Source organism: Procambarus clarkii, chromosome 48, assembly GCF_040958095.1.
Source record: "Procambarus clarkii isolate CNS0578487 chromosome 48, FALCON_Pclarkii_2.0, whole genome shotgun sequence".
Classification (NCBI taxonomy): Eukaryota; Metazoa; Arthropoda; class Malacostraca; order Decapoda; family Cambaridae; genus Procambarus; species Procambarus clarkii.
Window position 1 is genome coordinate 7550587 of NC_091197.1, and position 27616 is coordinate 7578202.

Consider the following 27616-nt stretch of genomic DNA (forward strand, 5'->3'; position numbering starts at 1 on the left):
TTGTACATAATGTTTCTATTGCATCATTTGCAAAGTATATTATACAATGATACAGCTTTACATAATTTTGAACTATGAATACATTTACATATTGTGTAAATTGCAAATACTGTACAGTATTTAAATCAGAACTATTCTCAATAACTATCACAAAGTATCTTACAAATATTGGCATATACACTAACACAAATGGAATATAATATGAACTGACCAGTAAGAAGTCAAGAAAAAGAATAAAACACTTGGCAAAAATATATTTCTGATGGCTACCTCTTGGTGGCTACCTAAAGCTATCTTGCTGAGTTTGCTCCTATCTATTAGATCACATTAGTCATTTTAGTTCTGTTTCCCCTACTGTAGACCAGAGCCAGAACCTGGGCCCTGTCACAGAGGTGCAGAGGGCAGGTGATACCCCACTGGGAAAGCGTCCAGAAAGTCAGAGAAGCATTTCAGATACTGTAACTGGAAACTTCACAGAAACTGAAGACTTGAAACCCGCCAAACAAATCTTAAACCAATTCAAGGAAAATTATCAAATCAATCAAAACTCGCTCAAACCCTTAGTACTGTATCAACAAACCGTCACTAGAAGGGCACGGAATCCCGGCTTCCCATCACCTCTCCAAAGACAGTTCTGTCGCTGATGTGGTGCTATGCACACCACTGTAGTGCATATGGGGTCACTATTAGTAACAGCAGGTCCCCCGTGTTTCTATGTTGAGTGCCAGTCATCCTTGGACTTTGTCCTGCAGTGGCCATTTGCTTGTCTATTGTTTACATTTTTAGTATTTGTTTCACGAGCGTATTTACTATCTGGTATGTTGTGTTAACTTGGTTCATTTGGTGCTTCGGGCTGCATGTGCTCAGGGTTTCCTTTCCTGGATGCCTGCTAGTGCTTCCCCTGCACTGACAGTTACTTCTCTGGTGTGTTCAGGTGTTTGCCCTTTCGTGTGCCAGGCCACCAGAGCAAAGGTCTTACCTCAGATTTTTCAAGAGCATTTGGCTCCGCTGTTTAAGCCCATATTATGGGTATTCATTTTGGTTGGATTAGGGTGCACTGGAGTTCACACATTTGTATGTACAGCATGATGTGGCCACCCTGCACAACCCTATAGATTGTGGATGTGTTTCATGTCTTCTTCTGGCAAGTGTCCATGGTTCATGATGTCTTGCATGGCTAGTTACCTACAGGCCCTGGTATCACAGGGCTTGTTTTGATCTCAACTCATTGAGTTTGCACTCATTACATGTGAGTTTGTAGGATGCTTATAGATTCTGCTACTAGCCAGCAGTCATTCTCTGCTTCTGCCTAGTTGCCTGTTGGGTCTATGACATCTATGGCTCAGATTCGTACTCTTTGCACTCTCTCTTCTTTATTCTCTTTCAGTCTCTCTCTTTTTGGGGCTTACCATGCAGCTGCCACTTTTATTTTTCTCTTTTCGAGTTAGCAACATGGTGGTTGTTTGAATGCCTTTACCACTAGAATCCACTCAGTAAAACATTTAAATTCTTGGGACCACCTTAAAGTTTTAAATCTGTATTCCCAAGAGCACAAGCAGGACAGATACATAGCAATCTACACTTGGAAAATATTAGAAGGACTGGTTCCAAATCTGCACACAGAAGTAAGACCACATGAGACCAGAAGGTATGGCAAGATGTGCAAAATAGCCCCACTGATGAGCAGAGGTGAAGTAGGCATGCTGAGAGAGAACTCAATCAACACCAAAGGCCCGAGACTTTTCAATAATCTTCCCATACACATACGGGGGCATAACTGGCTGACCAATCGCAGTATTCAGAGAGAGAGAGACCTCAACAAGCACCTTCAAAGGATACCTTATTAACCAGGCTATGACTCACACATCAGGCCACAAGTAGCTGCATCAGTCTGGTGGATGAGACCAGCAACCAGGAGGCCTGGTCAGAGACCAAGCCATGGGGACATTAATTCCCAGAATCTTTAACAGATAGGTAAGCCCTGGAATTTTACCTCTATGCATTTCAGAGCTGGGGATGTTTGTTCACTCTGCAAGGGCTCTGTCTGCACCTCCCTTGGCATGTGGTTTGCCCTTGCTATATATTTTCACACCTCTTTACTTTTTGTTATGTTGAGATTTAGGTAACGAGTCAAGTTATTCAGTACCATGTTTTCCACAGAATATCATCGTCTAACAGTTTTACATCCAGGTCACCAATTACTGCTGGTTGCAAAGGAGAGAATGGATTGAAGGAACAGTGCTCAGTCTTTCAACCTTACCCATGATTTGAGTACAGATTACCTCATTACAAAAGCTAGTATAAAAGACTCTTTGGCAAATTTTATTTTATTTTTGCATGCTGTGACAAAATGCTTGCAAACAAAAAAAAATAACAGCTAACTTGCTATTATAGGTAGCTTGAGACAGATATAATCACCTGAGGCAAAATGTTTTCCAAAGTTTAACCAGAAATGTTGTGGTGCATAGGAACATAAACAGATTATTGCTTGAATATCCTCATCATTATGCTTATTAACTAATTACATTCTTACTGTTATGAAAATGACCACATATTTGGGAAGTACAAAATATGTTTTTCACAACTAATAATTGTTTGGTACAATAAAAATCTCAAGTTGAAGATATTTTTAGATATATATCTCTTATAAATCATGATGAAACTTACCAACATTAAAACCAAAAGACAATAATGAAATAAACTTTTGTATCACTAAATACAAGGCTCCACTGTTTAATCTGGCACTTCAAGACTGACAGCAGGCACTACTACACGATGCTCAAGCCTACGAGAAGACGACACAACATCCTTTTTCTCAGTGGTGATAATCCCAGCCTCAGCTGATGGTAGACTGCGATTATCCATCTGTCCATCCTCCACATGAGGGATGCTGTATGAGATATTGGCATATTCCTGCAGGAGCGGACACACTCCCAGAAGAAATTGACACAGATCCTTTCTCAGGCCAAACCACCCTGGAAGAGATAAGTCAGTTAAGGTTCCAATACTATCATTGCAAACAGTAATACTGTTTGCAAATGATGAAAATGAATGAACTTTATGGGGTGAGGCTGATTCGTTCTCCCGTGGAATTTATTCTACCTGTCAGCCCCAGGCTATCCCTCCTCTCCATGTAAAAAGAAGAGTTCCTACATCCACTATAAAATCACAAAAAAATCACAGAAAATCTATTTGTTACGTATTTATCATTTTGAGCATGGCACAAAATAGAACACTCACTGGTGAACCATTCCATATCAAAATCATAACTATGTGACTATTATTGGTGACCACAAACATGATGTAATGGCCACGATTTCCACGAGCCAACTGTATCAGTCTCGATATAAATATTAAAAAAAAATCCATTTATTATGAATTCTTCATTTTCACTATGATATTTGATAGAGTACTTACAAACAATATGGTATAAAATACCAGCATTGAAGGTAATGAAACGGCATTTTCTGGGTGAGACCCGGAGGCTTCCCAGAGCTTATCCAGGCTGATAGGCTAATGTAAGAATTTGGCATCAGTCATGTGTATGGAGTTCTGTGGGCCTACTGGGGACCATGAGCCAGAACCTGACCTGTCAGAGAGGCATGGGGAGCAATTGCCTATAGCAACCCCCGTGTGGTTGGAAGCATTCTATGTCTGCCATCGACTGGGTCAGGCACCCAGAAAGGTAAGCGTCCCAAAACAAACCCCTATTCTGGTAAAAATTGTACCTAACGCCAAACTAGTTGATAGAACTCCCCAAAAAGAAACGCGCAAACTAGCATGACATCACCACTGTCTGCGCAGCTCCTCCCTCCCCGGGAAGGGGGAAGGGGGAGCCCCAGACCCCCCACGCCGGCGATTCACATCCCAGTTTTGAGGCGTCTAAAGCCATACCATATTAATCCCGTAAGGCTGTGGCTCTAGGCGCATGGTGTAGGAGGGGGTGGGGTGGGTGGGTGGTGTCGAGAGAGAGGGGAAGCGTTGGGAGGGACCGCCTGGATGATAAGGGGGGATGTGGAGGGCCTACATACTACAGTACAGGAATTACCATTAATTTTAGAACAATTCATCACAGTCAAAAACAAAAGAAATAATTATGTAATAACAAATATACAAATTTCCTAAAAACAATTTGCAGACGCTGAAGTTTGCTTAAAAAATATTGAGTTTTTCCGCCTGGCAGCCTACATAACGTGCCTGTCTCCAAGTGGACCCATCCGGGCCTGGTCAAGCCAAACAGCCCATGTTCAAGCCCATGGTCAAGCCCAAACAGCCCAATTAAATGTACTCACTAAAAAAGAGACAAGAGAGATACCAAATAATATAACCATGGAAAATATTGGAGGGCCAGATCCCAAATCTACACAGTAAAATAACAACGTAGTGGAGTGAACAATATGGAAGAAAATGCAGAATAGAACCAGTGAAGAGCAGAGGTGCCATAGGCACAATCAGAGAACACTGTATGAACATCAGAGGTCCACGGTTGTTCAATACCCTCCCAGCGAGCATAAGAAATATTGCCGGAACAACAGTGGACATCTTCAAGAGGAAACTAAATTGTTTCCTCCAAGGAGTGCCGGACCAACCGAGCTGTGGTGGGTATATGGGCCTGCGGGCTACTCCAAGCAACAGCCTAGTGGACCAAACTCTCACAAGTCAAGCCTGGCCTCGGGCCGGGCTTGGGGAGCAGAACTCCCAGAACCCCATCAACCAGGTATGTGCTCCCGTCCCTCACATTATACCATAGTGAAATGCCATTAGTGAAATATTTTTTTAAATAACTTTTTTGTTATCATAGAAACTTTGAACATTTTTGGCCAAGACTATGTCTGGTAGCAGTATCAATCGTTCTGGGGGTGTTAAGAGGAAGAAGGTTACCCTAACAATTAAAGACGAGTTACGTGTTATACAACTTTGTGAAAGTGGCTGGTCGACACAGAAGGCAAGCTAAACTTGATTCTTATAGGGTAAGAAAAGCAAGCAAAGTGCCTTCAACCAGTGAGGTGTCACAGGCAAGCCAAGCACCTTCAACCAGTGAGGAGTCACAGGCAAGCCAAGTGCCTTCAATCAGTGAGGTGTCACAGGCAAGGCAAGCCAAGCGGTTTCAACCAGTGAGGCGTCACAGGCAAGCCAAGCGCCTTCAACCAGTGAGGAGTCACAGGCAAGCCGGTCGGCCGAGCGGACAGCACGCTGGACTTGTGATCCTGTGGTCCCGGGTTCAATCCTGGGCGCCGGTGAGAAACAATGGGCAGAGTTTCTTTCACCCTTTGCCCCTGTTACCTAGCAGTAAAATAGGTACCTGGGTGTTAGTCAGCTGTCATGGGCTGCTTCCTGGGGGTGGAGGCCTGGTCGAGGACCGGGCCACGGGGACACTAAATCCCCGAAATCATCTCAAGATAACCTCAAGAAGCCAAGCGCCTTCAACCTGTGAGGTGTCAGAGGCAAGCCAAGCGGTTTCAACCAGTGAGGAGTCAGAGGCAAGCCAAGCGCCTTCAATCAGTGAGGCCTCACAGGTAACCCAAGTGCCTTCAACCAGTGAGGCTGGCAGTCAAAACTAACTTTGTTTAATGAACTGTACAATAATTTTAAGTGTTAATTTTAGTTTTGTGTTAGTATAGGTTACGTAAATTGTCAAGAATTCTTAATTTCAAGATGTATGGCATCAATCAACAAGACGAACAACAACAAGGTAAGTTGAGGTTTCTAGCTGAATATTTTATAATTATATGTGGCAAGGCAATTCAAATTATGTTGTTTGTGATATAAAAATAGTTGGAAATGGTCACTTTTGGACTCAGAGGTGAAAAAGTATGTTAATCCAGAAAACATGATAATCCGGCTGGGGGTCCTTCCCATATACAGTAGTCCGGATTAGCGAGTGGAGACATTATATGTAAGTGCTATCAACTAGTTGCAGTCGGGATACTTGGGATCATGGAGAGTTGGTGTTTCAGAACAATCCTTTCTGACTTTTGAGACGTCAAAGATTATCTGAAGAGAATTTTAGTTTTTTAATGGATTTCTGTATGTTACAGTGAACAGGAATGAATTGAAGTATGCTCTCCACTAAGTAACCTTTTCCTTGTTAGGTAGACAAGATGGCATGAAAAGGTACTTGTTATTAGGTGTAAGGAAACTAAGACCCCTGACAAGGTGTCTGCATTCTATGAAAACTAGAGCCGAGGCACAGGAAGCAGGTGAACTGCCAGCAAACAGTAACACCTTGAAACACGGAAACTTACATTGGTTGGCTCGTTTTGTGGTGAAGGACATTAGAACAAGTGTGACATAGGAGATGTAGAGGGGTGACACCACGGATGTATATGTGGCCGACGTGTTGCCATTCATCTTACTGGCTAGGGTGATCTGAAAAATTTAAAGACAGTAAAACCAGTACTATTCATAAATAACAAATGATGAAGGAATTCATGAGGCAAAATAAAATAGACCTGCAAGACAAATGATGTATCTAAATGGTAAGTAGAAAAAATATAATCTGATTTTAGAGCAGGCAATGGGGTGAGAATAATGATGATAAGTATATATGCAATGATCAGGAAACATTTACATTTACATTTAAATTCAAGCTGGCAATTTTAAAAGAGTGTAGTGCATAGGATGAAGACATCAATGCTTGGCCACTCCTAGCTCATAAAACAATCACAAAGTCTGGCATAAAGCTAAACCAAAAATTAAAAATGCTTTTGCAATATAGCATCAAATGCAATATTGTCTGTTTTACATATGCAAATATGAAAGAGACAAACAGATATAAGATAGGTTAAACATCTTTTAGTATATTAGGTCAGATAAAACTGCAAGTTCCTAATTTTCATATATACAAGATGATAATGAGGATAGATTTGGAAACAACCACTGCACTGCACAAACTGTGATATCACAGTTGATGGGTGGACCAACATATCACATTTGTCAATAAAGGTACTGTATATCAAAAAGAGTTAAAACTCATGTGCAGTAAGTTGAGAATTAGTTGGAGACTTTAGGCCTCCATCCACCATCTTGAAAAAAATTCGCAGCCTGCCCCACAGGAGAGGATAGACTCAGTTTAACCCTTAAATGGCGCAATACATACATATACAATGGGAGTAACTGTCACGGAATGGCACACATCGTACTGATTGTGCTCATGTAAGTGAGCACAATCAGTACTGTGTGTGTGTGTGTCTAATGAAAACAACTTAATATCTCACAAGGAATATGAGAAGTGGAGCTACAAGGCAGGTGTAGCCAACTGCAGAGTTCATGGAGGTGCGGCGGCGGTCAGGGTTTACATCGGGCATCCGCAGAAGCAGGCCGGCGAATACAATAGAGTACAGTACTGCCACAACAGACACACACATCAGAATCCATGCTGGCACAAACACAATCTGAAAAATTGGACAAAAATGTTGTTATTTTAATGGTGCACATTATATTGTATGGGTGATTTTGGATAGTAGACTGTCAACAGAGGAACACACAAAGAACATTGTGAGAGAAGCATATGCATTGTTTGCCAACTTCAGATTTGTTTTTAACTACCGTATTTTCCGGTGTAAAATTTGCACCCTCGCATAGGACGTATCCGTATTTAAGAAGGATATTTTGTGAAAAAAACGATTTTAGTATGTTTCATCATACATTTATTGAAAGATATTTTAAAGTGGATTTTATACCAAAACTCTTACCTGCTCTAAGATCAGCTGTGGTGTAGTTGATTATATTTTGGGCAAGTGCATTGCTATACAATACAGTCATACAGTCTCCGTGGTGTAGTGGTTAAGACGCTCACCTGGCGTATCGCGAGTGCTTTATCCTGAGTTCGTATCCTGGCTGGAGATGATTTACTGGGAGCAAATCCTTAACTGTAGCCTCTGTTTAACTCAACCGTAAAATGGGTACCTGGTTGTTAAATGATTTTTCGCGGGGTCGTATTCCAGGGAACATAGGATTAAGAGCTTGCCCGAAATGCTATGCGTACTAGTGGCTGTACAAAGAACTAAATAAATAAATACAGGATGTGAACCTTGCATTTCTGGATGTGATGTTTTGTTGCTGCATCAGGCCACTAGGGCGGCACACCCGACAGTAGCGCACCATCACAGCGCTCTGGTGTTGTTGTCATTCACGCATTGCAAATGGCTGACAGGCAGATGAAAGTTGAACATTCCTTTCAAATTTTCTAAGAAAATTTTTTATTTAAATGACCTCAAGTGCCTCTACATCCTCCGTAAGTCAATTGGAAGACAGCTCTAGGAGGTTAAAAGAAACACAGGACTGAAGCCGACGAGCCTCGAGAGAGCAAGTCCTCAGCCACAAGCGCAGCCGACAGGGAGAGAATCTGCACATGAAGCTGAACCGCGCCAACATCCCGCAGAAGAGCCGGAGTGAAAACGCACTCGTTAAGGTGTGCAAAATTGCCCCCAGGTAAACCTGGACCACAGTCAACGCCTAATGCCATTCAAGTGTGAGGGTACAACAGAAGATGTCCCAAGCATCCAGCGAAAACATAGAGCAATCCGCAAGCCAGGAAGACTCCGGAACCTCATAACAAAACCATTATGGAGACGAAGACCCAAACCTGAAGGAAGACAGATCCATTATAGAGGCATACACCAAGTGGAGGCAAGCTGCAATGGCCGCCCGCACCTCAGTCGGAGAGATGCAGGAAGCCGAAAACCTTCAGAAGGACAGATCCGAAGGACCTGCAGGGACACGGAACCGAACCGGGAAGAAGCTGAACCCAAATCCAACTCGTCCGCAGAGGGGAGAAAGGTAAACCCCACTCCTTGTAACAGCAAGCTCCACTTGGAGGGTTGAAAAACCTAAGTGGGGGTCCAACGGGGCCCAAGGGCCCCCAAGTCAGCTCCTCCCCAGCCCCGGGAACTTTCACGTCAGGCCACAGGGGCGAGTCGTCCCCCCAAAGCCCCGACCTCACAAGAAAAAGCTGGAGCAGCCAGGATAGCAGGCAGAGGATGGACCCACTGGTCAGACCCCGTAGCTACGGCTGGAAGAACGGACTCGAATGCCTACGCAGCCGCCCCAGAAGTGGCAACCCCCAAAACTGCCGAGTCTCAGAAACCTCTAAACCCTGCCCCAACCCCGAAGCCCTCAGATGTGCTCACTCAGCTCTCAGATTGTGCTCACTTAGCTGAGCATATCAAATGCTTTGATGCATGGGTGCGGGTGCACGCACTACCCCGGGTGAGTTTGGGCATTCCGCAGGAGTGCGTGGTAATTCTGAAAAGTGTATGCTCTTTTCAACTTTGTTACCTTAATTCTCGTCCTAGGTTTTTCAATTTGGTATCATTGTGTTTGCAATAGAATTCTCTACAAGACTAAAGGCATATAAAGTCCAAATGCCCTGCATACCATCCGCTACAAACAGAGAGAGTGAGAGCGTGTCACCCAGGAACGCGTAAGAGCGATAAAATGTGTACAATCTTTTCACTTTGGTTACCTCAATTCTCGTTCTAGGTCTTTCATTTTGGCATCAATGTGTTTGCAATAGAATTCCCAACAGGAGTATATGCATATAATGTCAAAAACAGCGGCGCGCTCCACCCGCCGATAAGATGAAAGTTATAAGAAAGAGAGCACTGCACCACCCCAAGGCGCCTCTCATTACAACAGAGAGCGCGGTCATACCGAAATGTGTATACTCTTTTCAACTTTGCCATCTCAATTCTCATCCTAGATTTTTCAATTTGGTATCAATGTGTTTGCAATAGAATTTTCTACAGGACTAAATGCATATAAAGCCCAGAAGCCAGGCGAGAAAGTGAGAGCGTGTTACCTGGGAGTGCGCAAGCGCAATAATATGTGTACACTCTCTTCACTTTGGACATCTCAATTCTCGTCCTAGGTCTTTCATTTTGGTGTCATTGTGTTTGCAATAGAATTCCCTACAGGAGTATATGCAAATATAAAATCCAAAGGCCCGGCATCCCACCCACAGCAAACAGAGAACGTGACGGTGCGTTGGGGAGACATCTCCCGTCACGCAGGGTGCAGTCACGCCTCCACAGATCTCCAGTATCATCTATTGATATTGGTGATGGCTCAAAAAGGCCACCACTTACGAGCTACTCATGCCCGAGCCACCTTTTGGGTGGCTTCATCTTAACACATTAACAAGGGAGACATCTCCCGTCACGCAGGGTGCATTCGCATCTCCACAGATCTCCAGTATCAGCTCTAGATACTGGTAATGGCTCAAAAGGGCCACCACTTACGGGCTATTCATGCCCGTGCCACCTTTTGGGTGGCTTAATCTTCATCAATCAATCAATCGACGGTGCGTTACCGCTGTGAGCGCTAATAAAGAGCAATAAAATGGGTTTACTGTTTTCAACTATGTTACCTCAATTCTGGCCCTAGGTCTTTCATTTTGATATCAATGTATTCGCAATGAAACTCCGTACAGGTGTATACAGTATGCATATAATGTCCAAAACCGCTGCGTGCCCCTCCCGAAGCCGCCGACAATTTGCCGCCGGTAATGATGCAATGCTGCGTCGTTACCAGACTACCCCCGAGTACAAGAACGACGCAATGCTGCGTCGTTACCGAGCCAAAGTGTTAATTAATTAAGAGCCGGAAGCTGGGGGTGGGGGGGTGAGGGGACCTAATGAACCACAGCAGGGGAAGTACGAGGGGGTGCGGATGGAACCAAGGCTAAAGCGACCAACACCCCCAGGTCCGGGTCCCTATAAACAAAACGGGGCAGCCTTGGGGCATCTGGGGAAGCAAGCAACCTAGTGAGCTGCAACAACCTAAACCTATTTTACAATGTGTGAGCAGCCTGCACCCGAATAATGTCATCATCAGATTGGGTGAACCGAGTCACATACGAGCAACAAAGCTCGCAGGATTCTGGGTTGAATGTGTCACCGACCCAACAGGTGGTATGATGGAGGCAAAAACAATGAGCATCACCCTGAGACAAGGGGACAGAGCAACCCTCAAACTCACAAAAAGCGAGAGGGGACTCAGGGGTCACTACCATTGGACCCAAGCGCACCCGCGGGGTTTTGCAGAGCCCCTAGACTGGGCCTGCTAAGGGTTATCCCAGGCAGGGTACTGCTAACCGGTGCCCAAGCTACCAATCAACTCTGCTAGTGCTGAACCCCCGGGACGTGTCCACTCACGAGGGCAAGGCAGGGGGTACCACCAAACACAAACAACCCTAGTATAAAGGGGAAGAAACACCATGGCATACCCTCGACCCCCCACCAGGCAAAAGAAAAGAAAAGAAAAACCTCGCAAGAGGACAGCATGCCCAGAGGGAACAGAGCCAGCCGCTGTTATAGGTGAAAACTAGCTGCGCAGTACCCTGTGCCCCTACCAGTGCAAGAACTACCACTTACCCCAAGGCAAACTAGGGAGATATCCCCCACCCCCATCACCACCAAAATACTCGGGGCAATCAATCGCCAAGCAGTGAAAGATCAACAGAGGTAGACCTAAGGTGACTTGTGGAAGGGAACCCTAAGCTCATGCAGCCCGAGTACCTGTGAATATTACTCCCAGCTCGCATGCCACCATAAGAGCAGTACTGAAACAGAGAACAGCACAACACAAGAATCCGAAGCTGGAGCCACATGACCGTGCCATATCACACCAGCTGAAGAACTGGGGGTATGGATCACCAGCACTGGGATCTGGGGCTCCCCCCTTCCCTCTTCCGGGGAGGGGGGAGCTTGGCAGACATGTGGCGCAGCTCGTGTGACATCATGTTTGTTTGCTCGTTTACATTTGGGAAGTTCTGTTCACTCGTTTGTCTATTTTCATCGTTTTAACCAGTAATGGGGCGCTTACCTTTCTGGGTGCCTGTCCCGGTCGATGCAGCTCCAAATTCACATGTGCATTTCTACAGGCCATTGCTCCTCATGCCTCTCTGAGGGGGCCAGGTTCTGGCTTGTGGTCTCTGGTAGACCTAGAACTCACCCACATCGACTGATGCCAAAGTTAGGGATATTCATATCAGCCTGGATAGCTCCGGGGAGCTGTAGAGTCCTCCCCCCCCCTTCCAGAAAAAGCAAGTTTTTATCTGTCACAAACATGACATTTATATATTAGGTATATAAAAACACACTCAGATGTGAAAGTTTTGTCAAAATTTCAAAGCAATCGGTGAAGAACTTTCAGAGATTAGCAATTTTGAACAAACAAATATTTACATTTTTATTTGTATAGATGATTTGCACATAGTAAGGGTTAAGGGAATTATCAAAAGAAAGTGCTGAGCCATTACGACTAAATAGCACTTGAAAGAGATATGAGGACAAAGATCTTATGTGTCACTAAATTTAATGATTGGTAAATGTAAAGTCTATGACTCGTACAAATACAAAGACTCACCTCCCAAGGCCACCTGATGTACTTGTCGAGCCGCAGAGCAATAAAGATAAACTGAAGTAGATTCACCGAGCAGAAGAGCTCCAGCTGAGAGGAGAAAACAAAACAGTACTTGGTTAAAGAGCAAGCAATTCCACCAGAAAAATATCACATACAGTAAAATTTTCATTATCCATTAGGAATAGTTCTTGAATCTTTGCATGATGGTTCTTTTAGTGCTACGACAGAGACCCTATTTAGACTTTATTTCATAAACAGCGGTGAAAAAACTCAGCATTGAATGTAATGAAACACCATTTTCTGGGTGAAACCCAGAGGCTCCCTGAAGCATCCACTACCAACGGACTCCTCTGGAAGCCTGCCATCAATCTTAACCAGAAAAGAAAGAGAAGGCTGCAAATTAACAAAATGACCATATGGACTAAAAGTACAGAACCCACGGCATCAGAGAAGAGCATGACACTCCATAATCCGATCCCCAGAGGCCAAGGCCAACAAAACGAAGGCCTACCAAAAGCAATCATGAACCGAAGTGAGCCACCACAAAGCAAGAAGAAAGATAGGAAAGAGCCCAGTCCAAAACCAAGAAGACTCAGATGGCGCATAAACAGGCCGGAGGTGAAAAAACGCACGAGAGATGTTTCAGAACGGAGCGGAAGTGACAACCACCCTGAATGCAAGCTGCAGCATTTCCTCCAACGCAGCACAGCAAGAAGCGACCATATTAGGCATGAGACGCCGATCAAGAAAAAGCCACAAAAGAAACAATGAACAAAGCAACCAGGTCCGAAACTGATGCAGAGAAAGAAAAAGAGGGAAAGACAGCCAGGAAACTTCATACAGTCACTGAGAAGAAGACCACAGGTGGGACACCATCAAAGAAGCCACCTGATCACCATACCCATGGCGATACATGTGTGCCAGAAATGCCAGACACGTAGCGCAGACCAGTAAGGCGAACCAACAAGGTACCTCACCGGCCCAACCTGCTGAAAACCGCTCCGAAGATACCAGAACAGCCTCCAAAGTGAAATCCTGCCCATCGGGTAAACCAGCGGAGCAAAATACAACCTCCTGCACAGCTGCTCGAACAACCTCTGAGTGACCCTGAACCCCATCAAAGACAGCTGAAGGTGGTAATGCTACCGGAGCAAAGCCGCAAGAGGGAGAGAAATGGACGCAGTCTGAGAACCCCCCACTAGGCCCCAGCCAAGTCTGAAGTAGGAAGGGAACCAACTGTGACTTCCGCCAAGTTACCAGGAACCCGAACCCTGCAAGCCGGGAAAGAACCAGAACCCTGACTAGCAGACAAGCAGACTGGCAGGGAGCCTACTCCTACCAGTCGTCAAAGCAGGCTGCCAGCAGGAAGACACCGAAACCTCAGAACGCAACTAATCAATGGAAATGAAACCAAACTCAAACCGGATTCAACACAGAGGCATAAACTGGGTCTCACAGGAGGTATGCATCAAGGGCCTCTTGAACCTATGCAGATTTTTTTTTATAAAATTTAGCTCCACGTCTAAAGGGGCCAGAATACAGACAGGATACCGAGCGCTGGAAACTTGGGAGCTGGATGAGCATTACAGGGCATGGTTTTTAGGCACAAAATTGGGGTATCCATAATAAAATAATGAAAAGATAAAACAATTACCACAGTCTGTGAACACAAGACTGAGGTAATAATATAAAGAAGTACCACAGTCTTGTACACAAGACAAGACTGCCCCAGGAACACAAGACCAGGAGACATGACCACCACCCACAATTCCTCAAGGAAACAGAAAGGGTAGAAAAAATGGATGAAGCAACACAGTTGGTACACCCATCATTGGACACAGGTGGAAACTGAGTACCCAAAGAAGCCACAACAACATTAGAAAGATCTTGTCCAATGGCAGAGAAGTAAGGAAACGGAATGCAGGAGGTACTGATGCGGTGGAGGCTGACATCATACACAAGATTAAACTTAGAAATGAAAGAGCTCGAGAAGCTCAGGAATGTGTACACCAGAGTGGACTGTGTACCATTCCTGAGCTCGAGAAGCTCAGGAATGTGTACAAGGGAGAGAGTGGAGTGAGCATCATATTGCTGCAAGCTCTAGGAGAATTCAAATTATCTAAGTGTTGGGAGCAGGGTGAGGGCTGCAAGTGGTGTCCCAGAATACATGACGGTGTAGGGAATTTGAAAAGAAACTAAGAGATAAGAAATAATTGTCTGTGAATGAAAAATCTTGGCCCCCAAAAAAATCTTTTATTGGGTAGAAAAATTTATCTTTCAAAACAACTGTTGTTGAATGTCAACAAAGATGGCCACCACCACAGGAGAAAACAGTACCCCAACAAATGAATGTTTTGCAGGTTTCTCACAACAAGATGCAATGAAAGGTGGTTTTCTTGGCAGGTTAGTGATTATTGAGGACATGCTAAAGAATAATGAAGAAAAGGTAATTAAATTAGAACAAGAAAATGAAGGTCTCAAGATTGAGTTTTGTAATTTAAAAGTAAGTATTTTCCAGCAAGATAAGGAAATTACTAGCTTGACTAATAAGGTAAGGATACAGGAGGCACACATCAAGGAACTGGTAAAGGATAATGAGGTATGGAAAGTGAAGTGTGGGGAATTTGAAGAAATAAACAAGAAAATAGACTCATATGGTGAACAACTCCAAGGAAGCCTGAGGGCTAACATGGAGTTAGGCAAGGAAATGCAACGAGAAACTTTATTGGCAAGTCAAATAGAGGAGGCTAATAAAGAACTAGAAAAGTATAAAGAAGAAATAAAAGAGACATGTGCAAGTTGTAAAAGAGAAAGAGACAATTAACCACTGTGCTGTGCCGAGTTTATTGCCTGTGCAATAAATTCCCCGTGCGCATGAAAAAAAGTGATCCACAAAAAAAAATTTTTTCTTCGTAAAATGATAAATTCCATTCCCTGAACATGTCTATGTAAAAATAAATACCAAATTCCACATACTTTGGCTGTGGGGACGTGGACAAGATGCGATGTGATGTCATCAGGGGCTGGTCGCTCATGCGTGAAGCTCCCAGACACAGTCGCGCGGGCCATTCAAGCACCAGGTGTTGCCACAATTATATTTTCAATTATTTGTGCTATGTATTTCCAATGCGGTTTTATTTGTTTTTTTATCATATATGATGCATGTTTGTGTCCTTTACAATATGTATACAGTAGAACGTTCATAATGGTCCATGGAACTCTGATACATGTGTCAGTAATGTGTCCACAATATATGTTTATTGTCGCAATATTACTTGTTAAAAATTCACTAAAATTACAATATGTACAGTTTCACACACTATTTGCACAGTAACACACTGTATTACACATTCAGTACTTCGGAAGTGAGTAATAATCAATGAAGTAGTCCATGGTACACAGCGCGACTTCGCTCTCGTTGCACCAGGTACAAATCGATTTTCACTTCCTGTTTCTTCGTTCTGTGTGCTTGCAAATGACGCACTCACGTACACCCTTGGCTTTAGTACTTTTAGGTTGTATTTAACCACACTTGCAAAGCATAAGGTAGTATTGAAAAGATTATGGGAGAAGATCAATTTGTAAGGTAGTCTTGAAAAGATCGCTTTGTAAGGTCCCACACAGGAAGAGATTCAGCTTGCCTCAAAGAGTGTCCGTCAGTCAGGAAGAGATTCAGCTAACCTTAAAAGAGTGTCAGTCAGTCTGGAAGAAATTCAGCTATTCTTGAAAATATTTATGGAAAACACCACCATGGAAGCCGTTAACACTGTTCATCTATGCTACTTGTATCAGATGCATCATCACTGAACTCAGAAAATGATTCATCTATGTATCATCGATATAAATTGGAGATAGCATGGGTGGGCAAGGATGATGCTCAGAGCTACAACTGGATACGCTCGCTGTATTGTCCTCATAGGTGCTGAATCACTTACATCCGACCTTTGTGTTAGGTCCTTATTGCGCCTAGCTTTACCAATATTATGACCCTTATGTTCTTCAAACAATAAGGTTTGAATTTCACCGACAGAGCGTTATCTTTCAACACCGCGTTGGACAGGTGTTTGGGAGCCAGAGGCGCATGCGCTACCCATGGTTGCTCACTCAATACTAACTCAGCCAGCAGCCCTAGGGCATTCTGGGAATTCTTTCCAAGATGGCTGCCTCCCACTGGAGGTCCTAAGAGTCCATTTTGTACACAACCAACCTCACACACATTTAGAATGAGTACCGAAAAATCAAAAACAGTTTTCTCAGTTGGCACAGTTTCGTGCCGACCGAGAATACAGTCCTTGCACCACTGCTGTTCCTTATTCTCATATCAGATATAGACAAAAATACCAGTTACAGCTTCGTGTCATCCTTTGCAGATGACACAAAAATCAGCATGAAAATTACCTCTGCTGAAGACATTGAAAAATTACAAGCAGATATCAACAAAGTTTTCGATTGGGCAGCAGAAAATAACATGATGTTTAACAGTGATAAATTCCAGGTACTCAGGTATGGCAAAAATGAGGATCTGAAACATAATACAGGGTACAAAACACAATCGAATCTGCCCATAGTAGGAAAACAGCATCTCAAGGATTTGAGAATAATGATGTCCGACGATCTAACGTTTAGGGAGCATAACCAAGCAAATATTGTGTCAGCCAGAAAAATGATAGGATGGATTACGTGAACTTTGAAATCCAGGAATCCCATCACAATGGTTGTACTCTCAAGTCACTTGTGTTGTCCTGTCTTGAGTACTGCTTAGTACTCACTTCCCCCTTCTGAGCAGGAGAGATTACTGAAATAGAGGGAATACAGAGAACATATACGGCACGCATAGACGCGATAAAGCATCTAAATTATTGGGACCGTCTCAAAGCTCTCCAAATGTACTCGCTAGAAAGGAGACGAGAGAGATACCAAATAATATACACATGGAAAATTCTGGAGGGCCAGGTCCTTAATCTATACAGTAAAATAACAATGTACCTAGAGTGAACAATATGGAAGAAAATGCAGGACAGAACCAGTGAAGAGCAAAGGTGCCATCTTCTAGAGGTTATCTTGAGATGGTTTCGGGGCTTAGCGTCCCCGTGGCCCGGTCCTCGACCAGGCCTCGACCATAGGCACAATTAGAGAACACTATAAACATCAGAGGTCCGTGGTTGTTCAACGTCCTCCCAGCAACTATAAAAAATATTGCCAGAACAACCATGTACATCTTCAAGAGAAAACTTGACAGTTTTCTAAAAGAAGTTCCGGACCAACCGGGCTGTGGTGGGTCTGTGGGCCTGCAGGCCGCTCCAAGCAACAGCCTGGAGGACCAAACTCTCACAAGTCAAGCCTGGTCTCAGGCCGGGCTTGGGGAGTAGAAGAACTCCCAGAAACTCTCAAGCAGGTATCAAGCAGTGCCCTAGTGCTATTGTGCCTATTTTCTCAAAGCAATGGGTAAAGTTTGCATAAACCTAGCTGTCTTTTCCAGCATATTTCTGGGGATACATCCTGTATGTCCTCCCTATACAGGCTATGTGTCTTTTGACCCCTTATGACACATCCTGTGTATCTCTTCCCCCTACAAGCCAAGTGTCTCCCTACCCCCATGAAAGCAGATGGTGGAGAAATCATGCTGAAGATGATGAGTATTATCACACACTCACCTCGAAAGATCGGTCATGTTTTACAGCCCAAATACAAGCTGCGATGGACACAATGGATATGAGTATGAGCGGGGCGAAGACAGATACCCAAGCATGGCGATGGTTCTCCAAGTTGTCAGCTGCGAGCACCTCAAACATCAGCAGGAAGAGGTGGAGGCCGAGGGAGATGAGAAGCGCTCGATACTGAATGTACGACTGACCCTCTAATCTGATGAAAAAAATGTCACATTCAATTTTCTTCCACATAAGGCAGTAAGTACATTATGAACAAAAATGTAACATGGAGAAAAAGTTTATGTATATTTTAAGCACTAATAAGATGGTTATTCTGTATACTCCGTAATTGTGGTTTATTGGTCCACATAAAAGTTTGTCATAAATGCAAATGTTTGAGAATTTACAATAATTTAATCGCTTTTAATATACACAAGTTTTGCGTAACAAACTCTCAAAACAAATTAAATGAACAAGAACTCTGTCTCAATTTTTATTGAATTGCCCAGAGATCCTAACTTGCAAGGTCCGAGTTTGAGAGTTCTTACTGTACAGTAATTATAGAGGAACAGGAATATTAAATTACCGTATATGCTGGCATATACGGTAATTTATAATATAATTTTCAACCCAGAGTCGCAGGACTCTGGGTTGAAGGTGCCACTGACCCAACAGGCAGCGAACGGAGGCAAAAACAGTGAGAGTCACCCTGAGACAAGGGGACAGAGCAACCCTCGAACTCATTCTGTTCAAGGGGGAGCTGTGCAGACATGAGGCGCGGTTCGTGTAACATCATAGTTGTTTGATTCTTTTTTTGGGGGGTAGTTCTGTCCACTCGTTGGCGATTTTCGTTGTTTTAACCAGAATAGGGATTTGTTTTTTGGCATTTACCTTTCTGGGTGGGTTTGTTTTTTGGCACTTACCTTTCTGGGTGCTTGTCCCGGTCGATGGCAGATATAGAATACTTCAAATCACATGTGCATTTCTATGGGCCATTGCTCCTCGTGCCTCTGTGAGGGGGTTCTGTTCTGGTTCTAGCTTGTGGTCCCCAGTAGGCCTAGAACTACACTCACATCAACTGATGCAAAATAGTTAGGGTATCCATATCAGCCTGGATAGCTCTGGGGAGCCGTAGGGGCTCCCCCCCAGAAAGAATCACAGATCGAAGAGGAATCAAACTGAGTAGTCAGAGACGTGGTCCTGAGATCAGGAAAGAAAGTGCCAACAAATCATAAGAAAGTTATAATTTGAAAACATAGTGGTAGACAGTTGGCATAAGTAAAATGAGAAAGTGGTAGATGCCAAAACTATTTTCAAAGTGGCATATGACAAAGAGTACTTGAAAGACGGGATGCCACAAACATAGCTCTCATCCTGTAACTACACTTGGATAGATACTGAATCACAATGACATGGCTGAAGAGTTGATATCCAACCCACACATCTGAAAATGAAGAAACGACTATGACATTTTTTATTTATACCTTTTTCCTATTCTTCTTCCTTTCTCTTTCCCTTACTTTTAACTTTACCTTTACTTTACCTGATTCTCATTACTCTTACATTTTCTTATTCTTATTCTTTTCCGAATTTACCCAATTTTATATTTTTTGGGGAGGATAATTTGAGCTACTCTCGAATATGTGGAGAATCTGACCATTCATCAGGAAGTGACCCACAACAGTTGACTAACAGCCAAGTACCTATTTACTGCTAGGTGAACAAAGGCATCGGGTGTAAGGAGACATGCCCAGCTGTCTTGCACTGCCCATGATAAATTCCTTCCATCTTATTTTAACCTTTCATCCTATTCTTATCTTTCATCTGATTCTTATCTTCATTTCTCTGTCATTTCTTTCACCTTTCATCTCACTCTCTTATCTTATATTGTTTATCTCTTCCACTTTCTTTCTCTTACATGACTTGATAATGGTCCCTGACAAACTGAAACGTAAAGTGTTTTTTCATTTTCAGGTGTGTTGATTGGATCTCTACACTTTGGTAATTACTGAACCTCACTAGGTGCATGACTGAGGTGGGCAGATGGCTCGAGCTCTGAGTTGCCATCTAGTGATGAACAAATGTAACTAGCAGTTGTAATTGGATAACAAATGTGTACATAGTTGATATCAGGGCTGCCAATGCATTCCATGCATTTGCTTGTTTTGGAGCTATCTACCTTTCTGGTGTTATTTCTTATTTCCTCTTGGTCTGGGGATGATCTAGTATCCCCAGACTCTCTTACCTCTATATTGAGGGAATCACATTCTGATCCTGGTCTCTGGTAGACACTCACAACTCACAAGGATCATGCATGCTAACCAGGCCAGCCAGCTCAGGGAGAAACTGAGGGAAGGCCCTCTCAGAAACAGAAATAAGACAAATTCTAGCCAAAATTGACACAACCATATACAGAAACTAGAATTCACAGTTTATGGCTCAAGTTGTCACACCTGTAATGAGGATTCTTCCACCATACAATGTTGCCAATGAGGGCGCCCACCACCACCAAAGCTTTCCACACCCATATCGGTGAAAACACCACCCAAAAGCTCCAGTCCAATTCATCGTCCAGACGCAGGGCCAGTAGTGCCGTAAATGTTGCCAGGCACACCCATACGATAAACTTCCTGCAATGTTAAAAATGCCCATCAAATTTTCAAATATCAATATATTTCTTAACAAAGTTGCAATTTGAGTTTGTGAATACCTATACTCTATGTAAATTATTCTGCCACTTCATCATATGCCACTGGTGCTACAAGGCCACTTGTACGTCCAACTACAGTACTGTAAGCCATGCGTCACCCTTACAGGATCATGTGTGTGTTGGATGTCCCAAGTAGAATGCTACTCAGCTAAAATAACTATATTTATGACCAGAATAATTAACTTTCACTATATGACCATGAACGGGAACCCAAATTACCGTTATTAACAATAAAAACATACACATGACCTGTCCAAGCCCAGCAATGCCACACAGAACCTACCCAATAAAAGCATAGGTCAGAAACACAAGACATGAAGGTAAGTACACTGACTGGCATGATTAATTCCTCAAAAAAAAAAAGCATTGAATGTAATGAAATGCCATTTTCTGGGTAAGACCCGGAGGCTCCTAGAAGCTATTCGAACTGGTATGTGCTATATTAGTTTGAGGTCATCAGTCACAGGAGTCTTTTTGCCTACCGGGGACCACGAGCCAGAACCTGGTCCTCCTCAAAGTGGTGCAGGAGCAATAGCCTATAACCACTTTACATTTAACACTATCGCACTCTTCGAACGACCCTGGCATCTGACTTTTTCTCTCGAGTCCAAGCAACGGACACTGCTCGCGTCCGATACAAAAATATTTGTATAAAATTCATTTATTATCCAATCGACTTCGGATTACAGTACAGTAGTTTCAAAATGAGCGCCTTTAGAGTGTGCAGAATTTCATACCAAAATGAAAGATGTAACATGAAAATTAATGTCAGAACACTTGAAAGATTATAAATATGTTTTTGATCAAAATATTAAAATATTTGTTAAAATTCTATTTATTGTGCTATTATTTTGGGACTAGTTTTAAAATGCACACCTTTTGATTGCATTCCATGCCAATGCAAAGAGGACCAACTCGAGGCAAATGAACATCTCGCAATGACAACAGAAGGATGCATCATCAATAGTCCACTTCATGGATACAGGAAGCATGATAATCCATCCACAAAAACATGACACACCATGCATGTGAACCACACACAGATCCAAAACTTGAGAATCCAGAAGCCGAGCTTCTGGATAGAAGCATCAAGAGGAAATGTTGATGCTATGGGCCAATAGGCCTTATGCAGTTACTTCCATTCTTATGTTTGTATACCCATTGGGTTCGTGTTCTATCTTGGGTAAATGTCAATCACCTCACCCAAAACTTTTGTACCATATCACCTCACCCAAATGCGAGTATAAGTACGGATGTGTGTTTAAGAGGTTACAGTTGTGTGTGTAAACTAAAGTCTTTGAAAATGTAATAAGTTATTACGAAACGCTTTCAGGCGTCATGTCAGACTAGAAACAAAAAATGAATTTTGGAGAATTGATTTTTAAATTACCATCGACAGTGAAAAGAAACATAAGAAATATTGAGAAAATTCCTGTTAGAATTACTAATCTTACGTTTTCGGTCATATCTAACAACTTATGTTTACAAGAGAGACTGCTACCAAATTTTTGTATATATATATATACAGATATATATACATATACATATATATATACAGATATATATACATATACATATACATACATACATACAGATATATATACATATACATATACATACATACATACATACATACATATATATATATATATATATATATATATATATATATATATATATATATATATATATATATATATATATATACATATATATATATATATATATATATATATATATATATATATATATATATATATATGTCGTACCTAGTAGCCAGAACGCACTTCTCAGCCTACTATACAAGGCCCGATTTGCCTAATAAGCCAAGTTTTCCTGAATTAATATATTTTTTCTAATTTTTTTCTTATGAAATGATAAAGCTACCCATTTCGTTATGTATGAGGTCAATTTTTTTTATTGGAGTTAAAATTAACGTAGATATATGACCGAACCTAACCAACCCTACCTAACCTAACCTAACCTATCTTTATAGGTTAGGTTAGGTTAGGTGGCCGAAAATGTTAGGTTAGGTTAGGTTAGGTAGGTTAGGTAGTCGAAAAAGCATTAGTTCGTGAAAACTTGGCTTATTAGGCAAATCGGGCCTTGCATAGTAGGCTGAGAAGTGCGTTCTGGCTACTAGGTACGACATATATATATATATTTTTATTTTTAAAACCTAGAAGGGGTACCACCTCTGTTGCAAGTGTAGGGACCCATAGCCTCGGAGAAGAAAAAAATTGAGAGTACTCAGAGAAGACCTTGTGGATCGTCACTGAACACTTTGATATTTTCTTCTCCTACCACCCCTATACTGTGTATATATGTGTGTGTGTGTGACAGTTTTCTTAATTTGACCTAATTCTTCACTTACCCTGGATTAAAGTCTCGAAACATTGATTGCAGATTCATTTCTCAATTGCACGTCATTTTTCCGGGGTTGTTGGCTCTAGGAGCTTTTCAAGTAACACCTTATTACATTGTCCTAATGTGCCTAGCAACCTTTGTTTTATCTTCTCCTTAGTGTTACATTTGTTGATGGTCTTGGAGGAAGATATTTTCTTACACTTCTATTGTAGTAATGTATAGATCAGGTTTAATCAAGGTTTGACAATCACAATCAGAGTGAGACTCAGATGAAAAGCTTTCTTGGCCAAGAGCAAATGTTTTCTCAGATACAAAATACAATCCAGATGTGTCCAGTTTTCTTACAACATATTTTTCCATAATAAATCTTCCCTCTGTCTCTCACTTGAAAGTTTACATTGCATCACTGGTTGCTGATATAACATCAGGAATTCTCACACTGCTCAATGGAGAGAGTAAATTTTCTGATTGTCTAAAATAGAGAACAAATAATTTAGATCATGCATTGTTAAAATTCCTACCTACACAGATGTTAATTCTCTTCAAATTTCTAAAAATATATTAATTTCCCTCAAATTTGCCAAAGCAAAAGGACATACTGTACAGGATAATACTATCAGAGTTTAGAGAGTACAGTACCTTTATGTTATAATTTGTATATGCTCATTGCAGTTCAATATATTGTCACACAAATTTCCCTTTTTCTCTATTCTCAATATGAGTATTTTTTATTCTTACATAAATTTGTTTGATTGTTTTATTTAACCATTGTGCTGCTCGCCTTCCACATACAGCACCCCTCTCTGTGCGCAGGAAAATATTCTCGGGAAAAAATTCTTTTTGTTTTTGAAAATGTTAAATACCCTTCCCTGATCACAGATATGTAAAAAATAAAATATATAATTGTAATTACTTTGGCCGCAATGGGGTCCGGAAAATGGCGTGTGACGTCATGATTTGGTGGTCGCCCGTGACGTAGACTCCCGGAGCCAGTCACCCGCCAGCTTCAACATGCACGAGTTGCCACAAATATTTTTTTTTTCATTTTTTGCGTACATTTCCAAATACATTTGTTTTGTTTTTTTCTAGCCAATTCTCTGAATAATGAACACATACACAATATTATGGCAGTAGAACATCCATATTGTCCCAAGACACTTATATGCATTATATGCATCACAAATGTGTCCACATATATTCCTCATATATCCAATGTTTCACGTTCATTATGTATATTTACAACATATTTACACACTAAACACTATCACACACTATGTACATTCACCATCAACACACTCAGAACTCCATGAGTGTGATCTGCCACACCCAGCAAGCCCTCTCTCACTCCTCCAACACCTAGCTTACTCCTTACACCTTACTCACCAACATTGCTCCTCCCACCATACTGTTTTTGTTTTTATTACACTATTTACACACACGTTATATATACATATCTACATGTTTTATTCACCATAACTATGCAAGTAAGCCAGTATTGTGTCCAAATAACACAGTGGCCACCATACACTGCAATAAAGTGTTAAGCACAATTTGACTAACATGTCCTCTTGGTATAGTGTAAAATCACACACACATGTTTAAAATGAAGCCCGTTATAGAATTATCATAACTATATAAGGTTTCCCAACTATCAGAGAGGAAGCTTGTTAGGCTTATCAAAGTTTCCCTAGGCCAACTTCTGACCTTCCCCTAAATGCAATCTACAACAGTTTTCCAAACCATGGGTACCTATTTTGGATACAAGTCATATTGTACCCAAGATGGTTAGGCAACATATTAAAACCTACCCAACTTTACCCTACCTAACCTAACCTTAGTGAACTTAACCCTAGTGAACTTAGTCCGTAGTGAACTTAACCCCTAGTGAGCCTAACTTTAGTGAACCTAACACAGCCTAACCTGATATATATGGTTTGTTGAAATGCCTGCATGTGATTTGACTTCGCCCTCTTCCATATTTCCTACTAGGTGAAGAGGAGCATCAACTGAGAGTAAACATACACAAACATCTGTCCTGCCATAGGAGCCAAACCTGGAACTTTTTTGTTGTGGACCAATTAGTCTGGATCATGTTATGTTGTGTAAGGTTGGGGTGGGCTGGATTAGGTGTGATTGGGTTGATTTTTATAACTCATAATACAATAGCGTTACGTCTTATTTGTGAAATATTCCTTAATTCTCTTCCTCACAAGACTCTCCTACCTACTACCATCTACATAATGACGTCCCTCCCAAGCTCCTTAAGGGTAGAATTATTTCTTATTGTCTCTAACTGAGGTAGAAATGACACTTCTTCGCGATACGTGCAGTTTGCGTTTAGGTTTTTCCTCCCGATGACTGTACGAGTGGTAATGTTGAAAGATGTGGCACTCACAGTGGCGCATCAATGTTCATAATTTGGCAGAGGTTGAAAGTTATCGATGTCATCTATTTGTGTGGGGATAAAGACAAAAATAAACATATGTGTGGAAACAGACTCAGGATGGCAAAGATGAGGAGTTGTGTTGATGGTGATAGCAGTGTTGCTGTTCTATGGAAGGTGTGGGGTTTAATCAGGAGACTGAGTTTGCGAGTCGAAGTATGTTTGGGAGTTAGTCGCAATTCAGATAGTTTGGATAGATTAGGGTAGGTTAAGTTAAAGTACATTAAATAACATGAGGTTAGTGTGTATAAGGTTAGGTTAGGTTGTGGTAGGTTAGTTGAGGATAGGTTATGTTATATTGTCATATTTATTTTTGTCATATTTCGGATCTTTACGTCTGGGATGTGATTGCATCGGTTTTCTTTGACGTGCCAGTACAAGGAAGTACACCTTGTTGAATATCTGGGAGTGGTTGGAGGATGTGTCGTGGGAGTGTGGGGTTTATATGTTTTTTCAGTCAATGTGCCCCGTCGCTGGGAGGTTTGTACAGCTGGGGGTTTCTTACTCCTGGTGCCGGTGGTTGGGGTTTGTGGCAAGTCAGCCTAGGAAGTGACCTGAGTAAGGTGTGCTAAGTAGTTATTTAGGAGTTTGTCTAGCATCAGTTCAAACGATTTGTATACAGCAATGATACGATGCGTTAGGTTGGATGTCATTCTCTGTAGATGTGGATGAGGTGTGTTGGGTCATCCTCGGGAATGGGTTAGTTTACTTGTGTAAACAATTTAGTTAGTAATCGGTCCAGCGTCTTTTCTATTGCATTTTCAATAACACACTATTCACCATTGTGGGAAAGAAAAACGAAAAGAAAAATAAAGACAGACTCCGGAAACCAAAACAAAACCCAGCTGATGACTTTTCAGGGATCATTCATCTAAACTTCAGAAATTAATATTTTTTTTTCTTACTGTGAATATAAACTTCAAAATATTTCTTGTTAATATATTTTTTATATTTTGAGTTGGTGTTTTATGTACAATAAAAAATATTATGTTAGTTTATATCTGTTCATATTATTTCAACTTACTTTTTTTTATTAACAAACTTAGGTATACAAAGCACTGCGCTGCTACTCTATCGCCCATAAGATGGGTATGGACTGCATAATAAATGAACTAAACTGAACTACCCTATTACTTACTAATCACTCTTCCCATTATTTTAATTTAACTAGCTTAACTAGGCTTAACTAGCTTAACTAAATTTAACTAGCTTAACTTAAACACTATCTCTTTTATTTGCATAGTGTTTACACAGATTAAGTTTGACTCTGGATTCTATTACGTCTGTCCAGGAAGAGTTTCAGAACAGGGTTTGCATTTAAGAACAGGGTAAACGTAAATAAAATGAAAATGTAAACAGCACAAGAGAATGGGTGTGGAGTGAGTTTATGTTTAGCATGTTTAGGGATTTAAACAATTCAATTTCTTTCTTTATTATGCACCCCATACCCATCCCGTGGGCGGTGGTGTAAAGGATTACAGAGGCACATAATCGGTTCAGGAACTGAACCCTCTAGTTCGTTTCGCTAAGCAAATAAAAATTTTTGACGCTAGTTACAAAATTAGTAATGTTATATATACATGTACACATTCATAACATTAATAATTTTGTAAAACGGGGGGCTGAGTGTTGTCTGGAAGCTGAATTTGTTATTGATCTGATAGTATATTTTTACTGGTTGATGATGGGCTTGAGATAGTTTGCAGTGGTTGAACCCCCATGCACAGATACCGTATCTAAGATAGGGATAGATTATTATTATTAATATTATTATTAATATTATTATTAATATTACTATTAGTATTATTGTTTTTGTTATTGTTATAATTATTATTTTACCAATATTATTTTAGGTTCGTTTGACAGGAGGCGACCCGCTAAATTTTGTTTACAATCTCGTGCCTGTGTAGGCCTAGAGCAGCAGCGCCGGGCGTCAGGAGTCAGGCACGCCACTCCAGGAGCTTCATCTTTACACCCCAGGTAGGTCTACTGTTGATCTTTAATGAACATTATACAGCGTGAAACTGTAAATTATAAATATATCTTTAGCTATATCTATCTATTGGAATTTGATGTTTTATA

The 27616-nt window shown here is 41.6% G+C and overlaps 2 protein-coding genes across 10 annotated transcripts in view; one reads left to right on the plus strand and one right to left on the minus strand.

Moving 5' to 3' along the window:
- On the minus strand, nt 1-26407 carry LOC123764731 (transmembrane protein 185A). Of its 4 annotated transcripts, none has more exons than XM_045752803.2 (8): nt 26356-26407; nt 23099-23563; nt 20468-20644; nt 18021-18228; nt 12370-12453; nt 7218-7394; nt 6246-6369; nt 1-2975 (listed from the first exon to the last, which is right to left on the minus strand). In XM_045752803.2, exons 2-8 carry the CDS (start codon nt 23134-23136, stop codon nt 2734-2736), a joined length of 1050 nt encoding a protein of 349 aa, XP_045608759.1. In that variant the 5' UTR covers nt 23137-23563; nt 26356-26407; the 3' UTR covers nt 1-2733. The 4 variants fall into 4 exon arrangements, with proteins under 4 accessions (XP_045608759.1, XP_045608758.1, XP_069158635.1 ...); XM_045752802.2 differs by having other exon boundaries at nt 26315-26404; XM_069302534.1 differs by having other exon boundaries at nt 23099-23530; nt 26315-26372.
- The window catches only part of LOC123764730 (uncharacterized), an 84931-nt gene that overhangs the window by 8675 nt on the left and 48640 nt on the right, over nt 1-27616 (plus strand). For 4 of the 6 annotated variants that reach the window (XR_011222335.1, XM_069302530.1, XM_069302531.1 and 1 more), the window contains exons 1-2: nt 25939-26014; nt 27388-27514. Coding sequence is in view for 3 of the 6 variants with exons in the window: in XM_069302530.1 (XP_069158631.1) it covers nt 25954-26014; nt 27388-27514 (188 nt within the window). In the remaining 3 variants the exon portion in view is untranslated. Of the gene's footprint in view, nt 1-25938; nt 26015-27387; nt 27515-27616 lie in introns of those variants that run through there. The other 2 variants (XM_045752793.2, XM_045752800.2) reach the window with 1 other exon arrangement.

What these genes read in the sequence shown, in the direction of transcription:
- LOC123764731 (XM_045752803.2), bottom strand. Translation starts at nt 23,136, where the DNA reads ATGAATCTGCAATCAATGTTTCGAGACTTTAATCCAGG. An exon ending in TGGAAGAATCCTCATTACAG is followed by an intron (nt 18,229 to 20,467) that starts GTGTGACAACTT and finishes TTTTTTCATCAG; the next exon opens with ATTAGAGGGTCAGTCGTACA. An exon ending in CTCCACTTCTCATATTCCTT is followed by an intron (nt 6,370 to 7,217) that starts GTGAGATATTAA and finishes TAAATTTTTCAG; the next exon opens with ATCACCCTAGCCAGTAAGAT.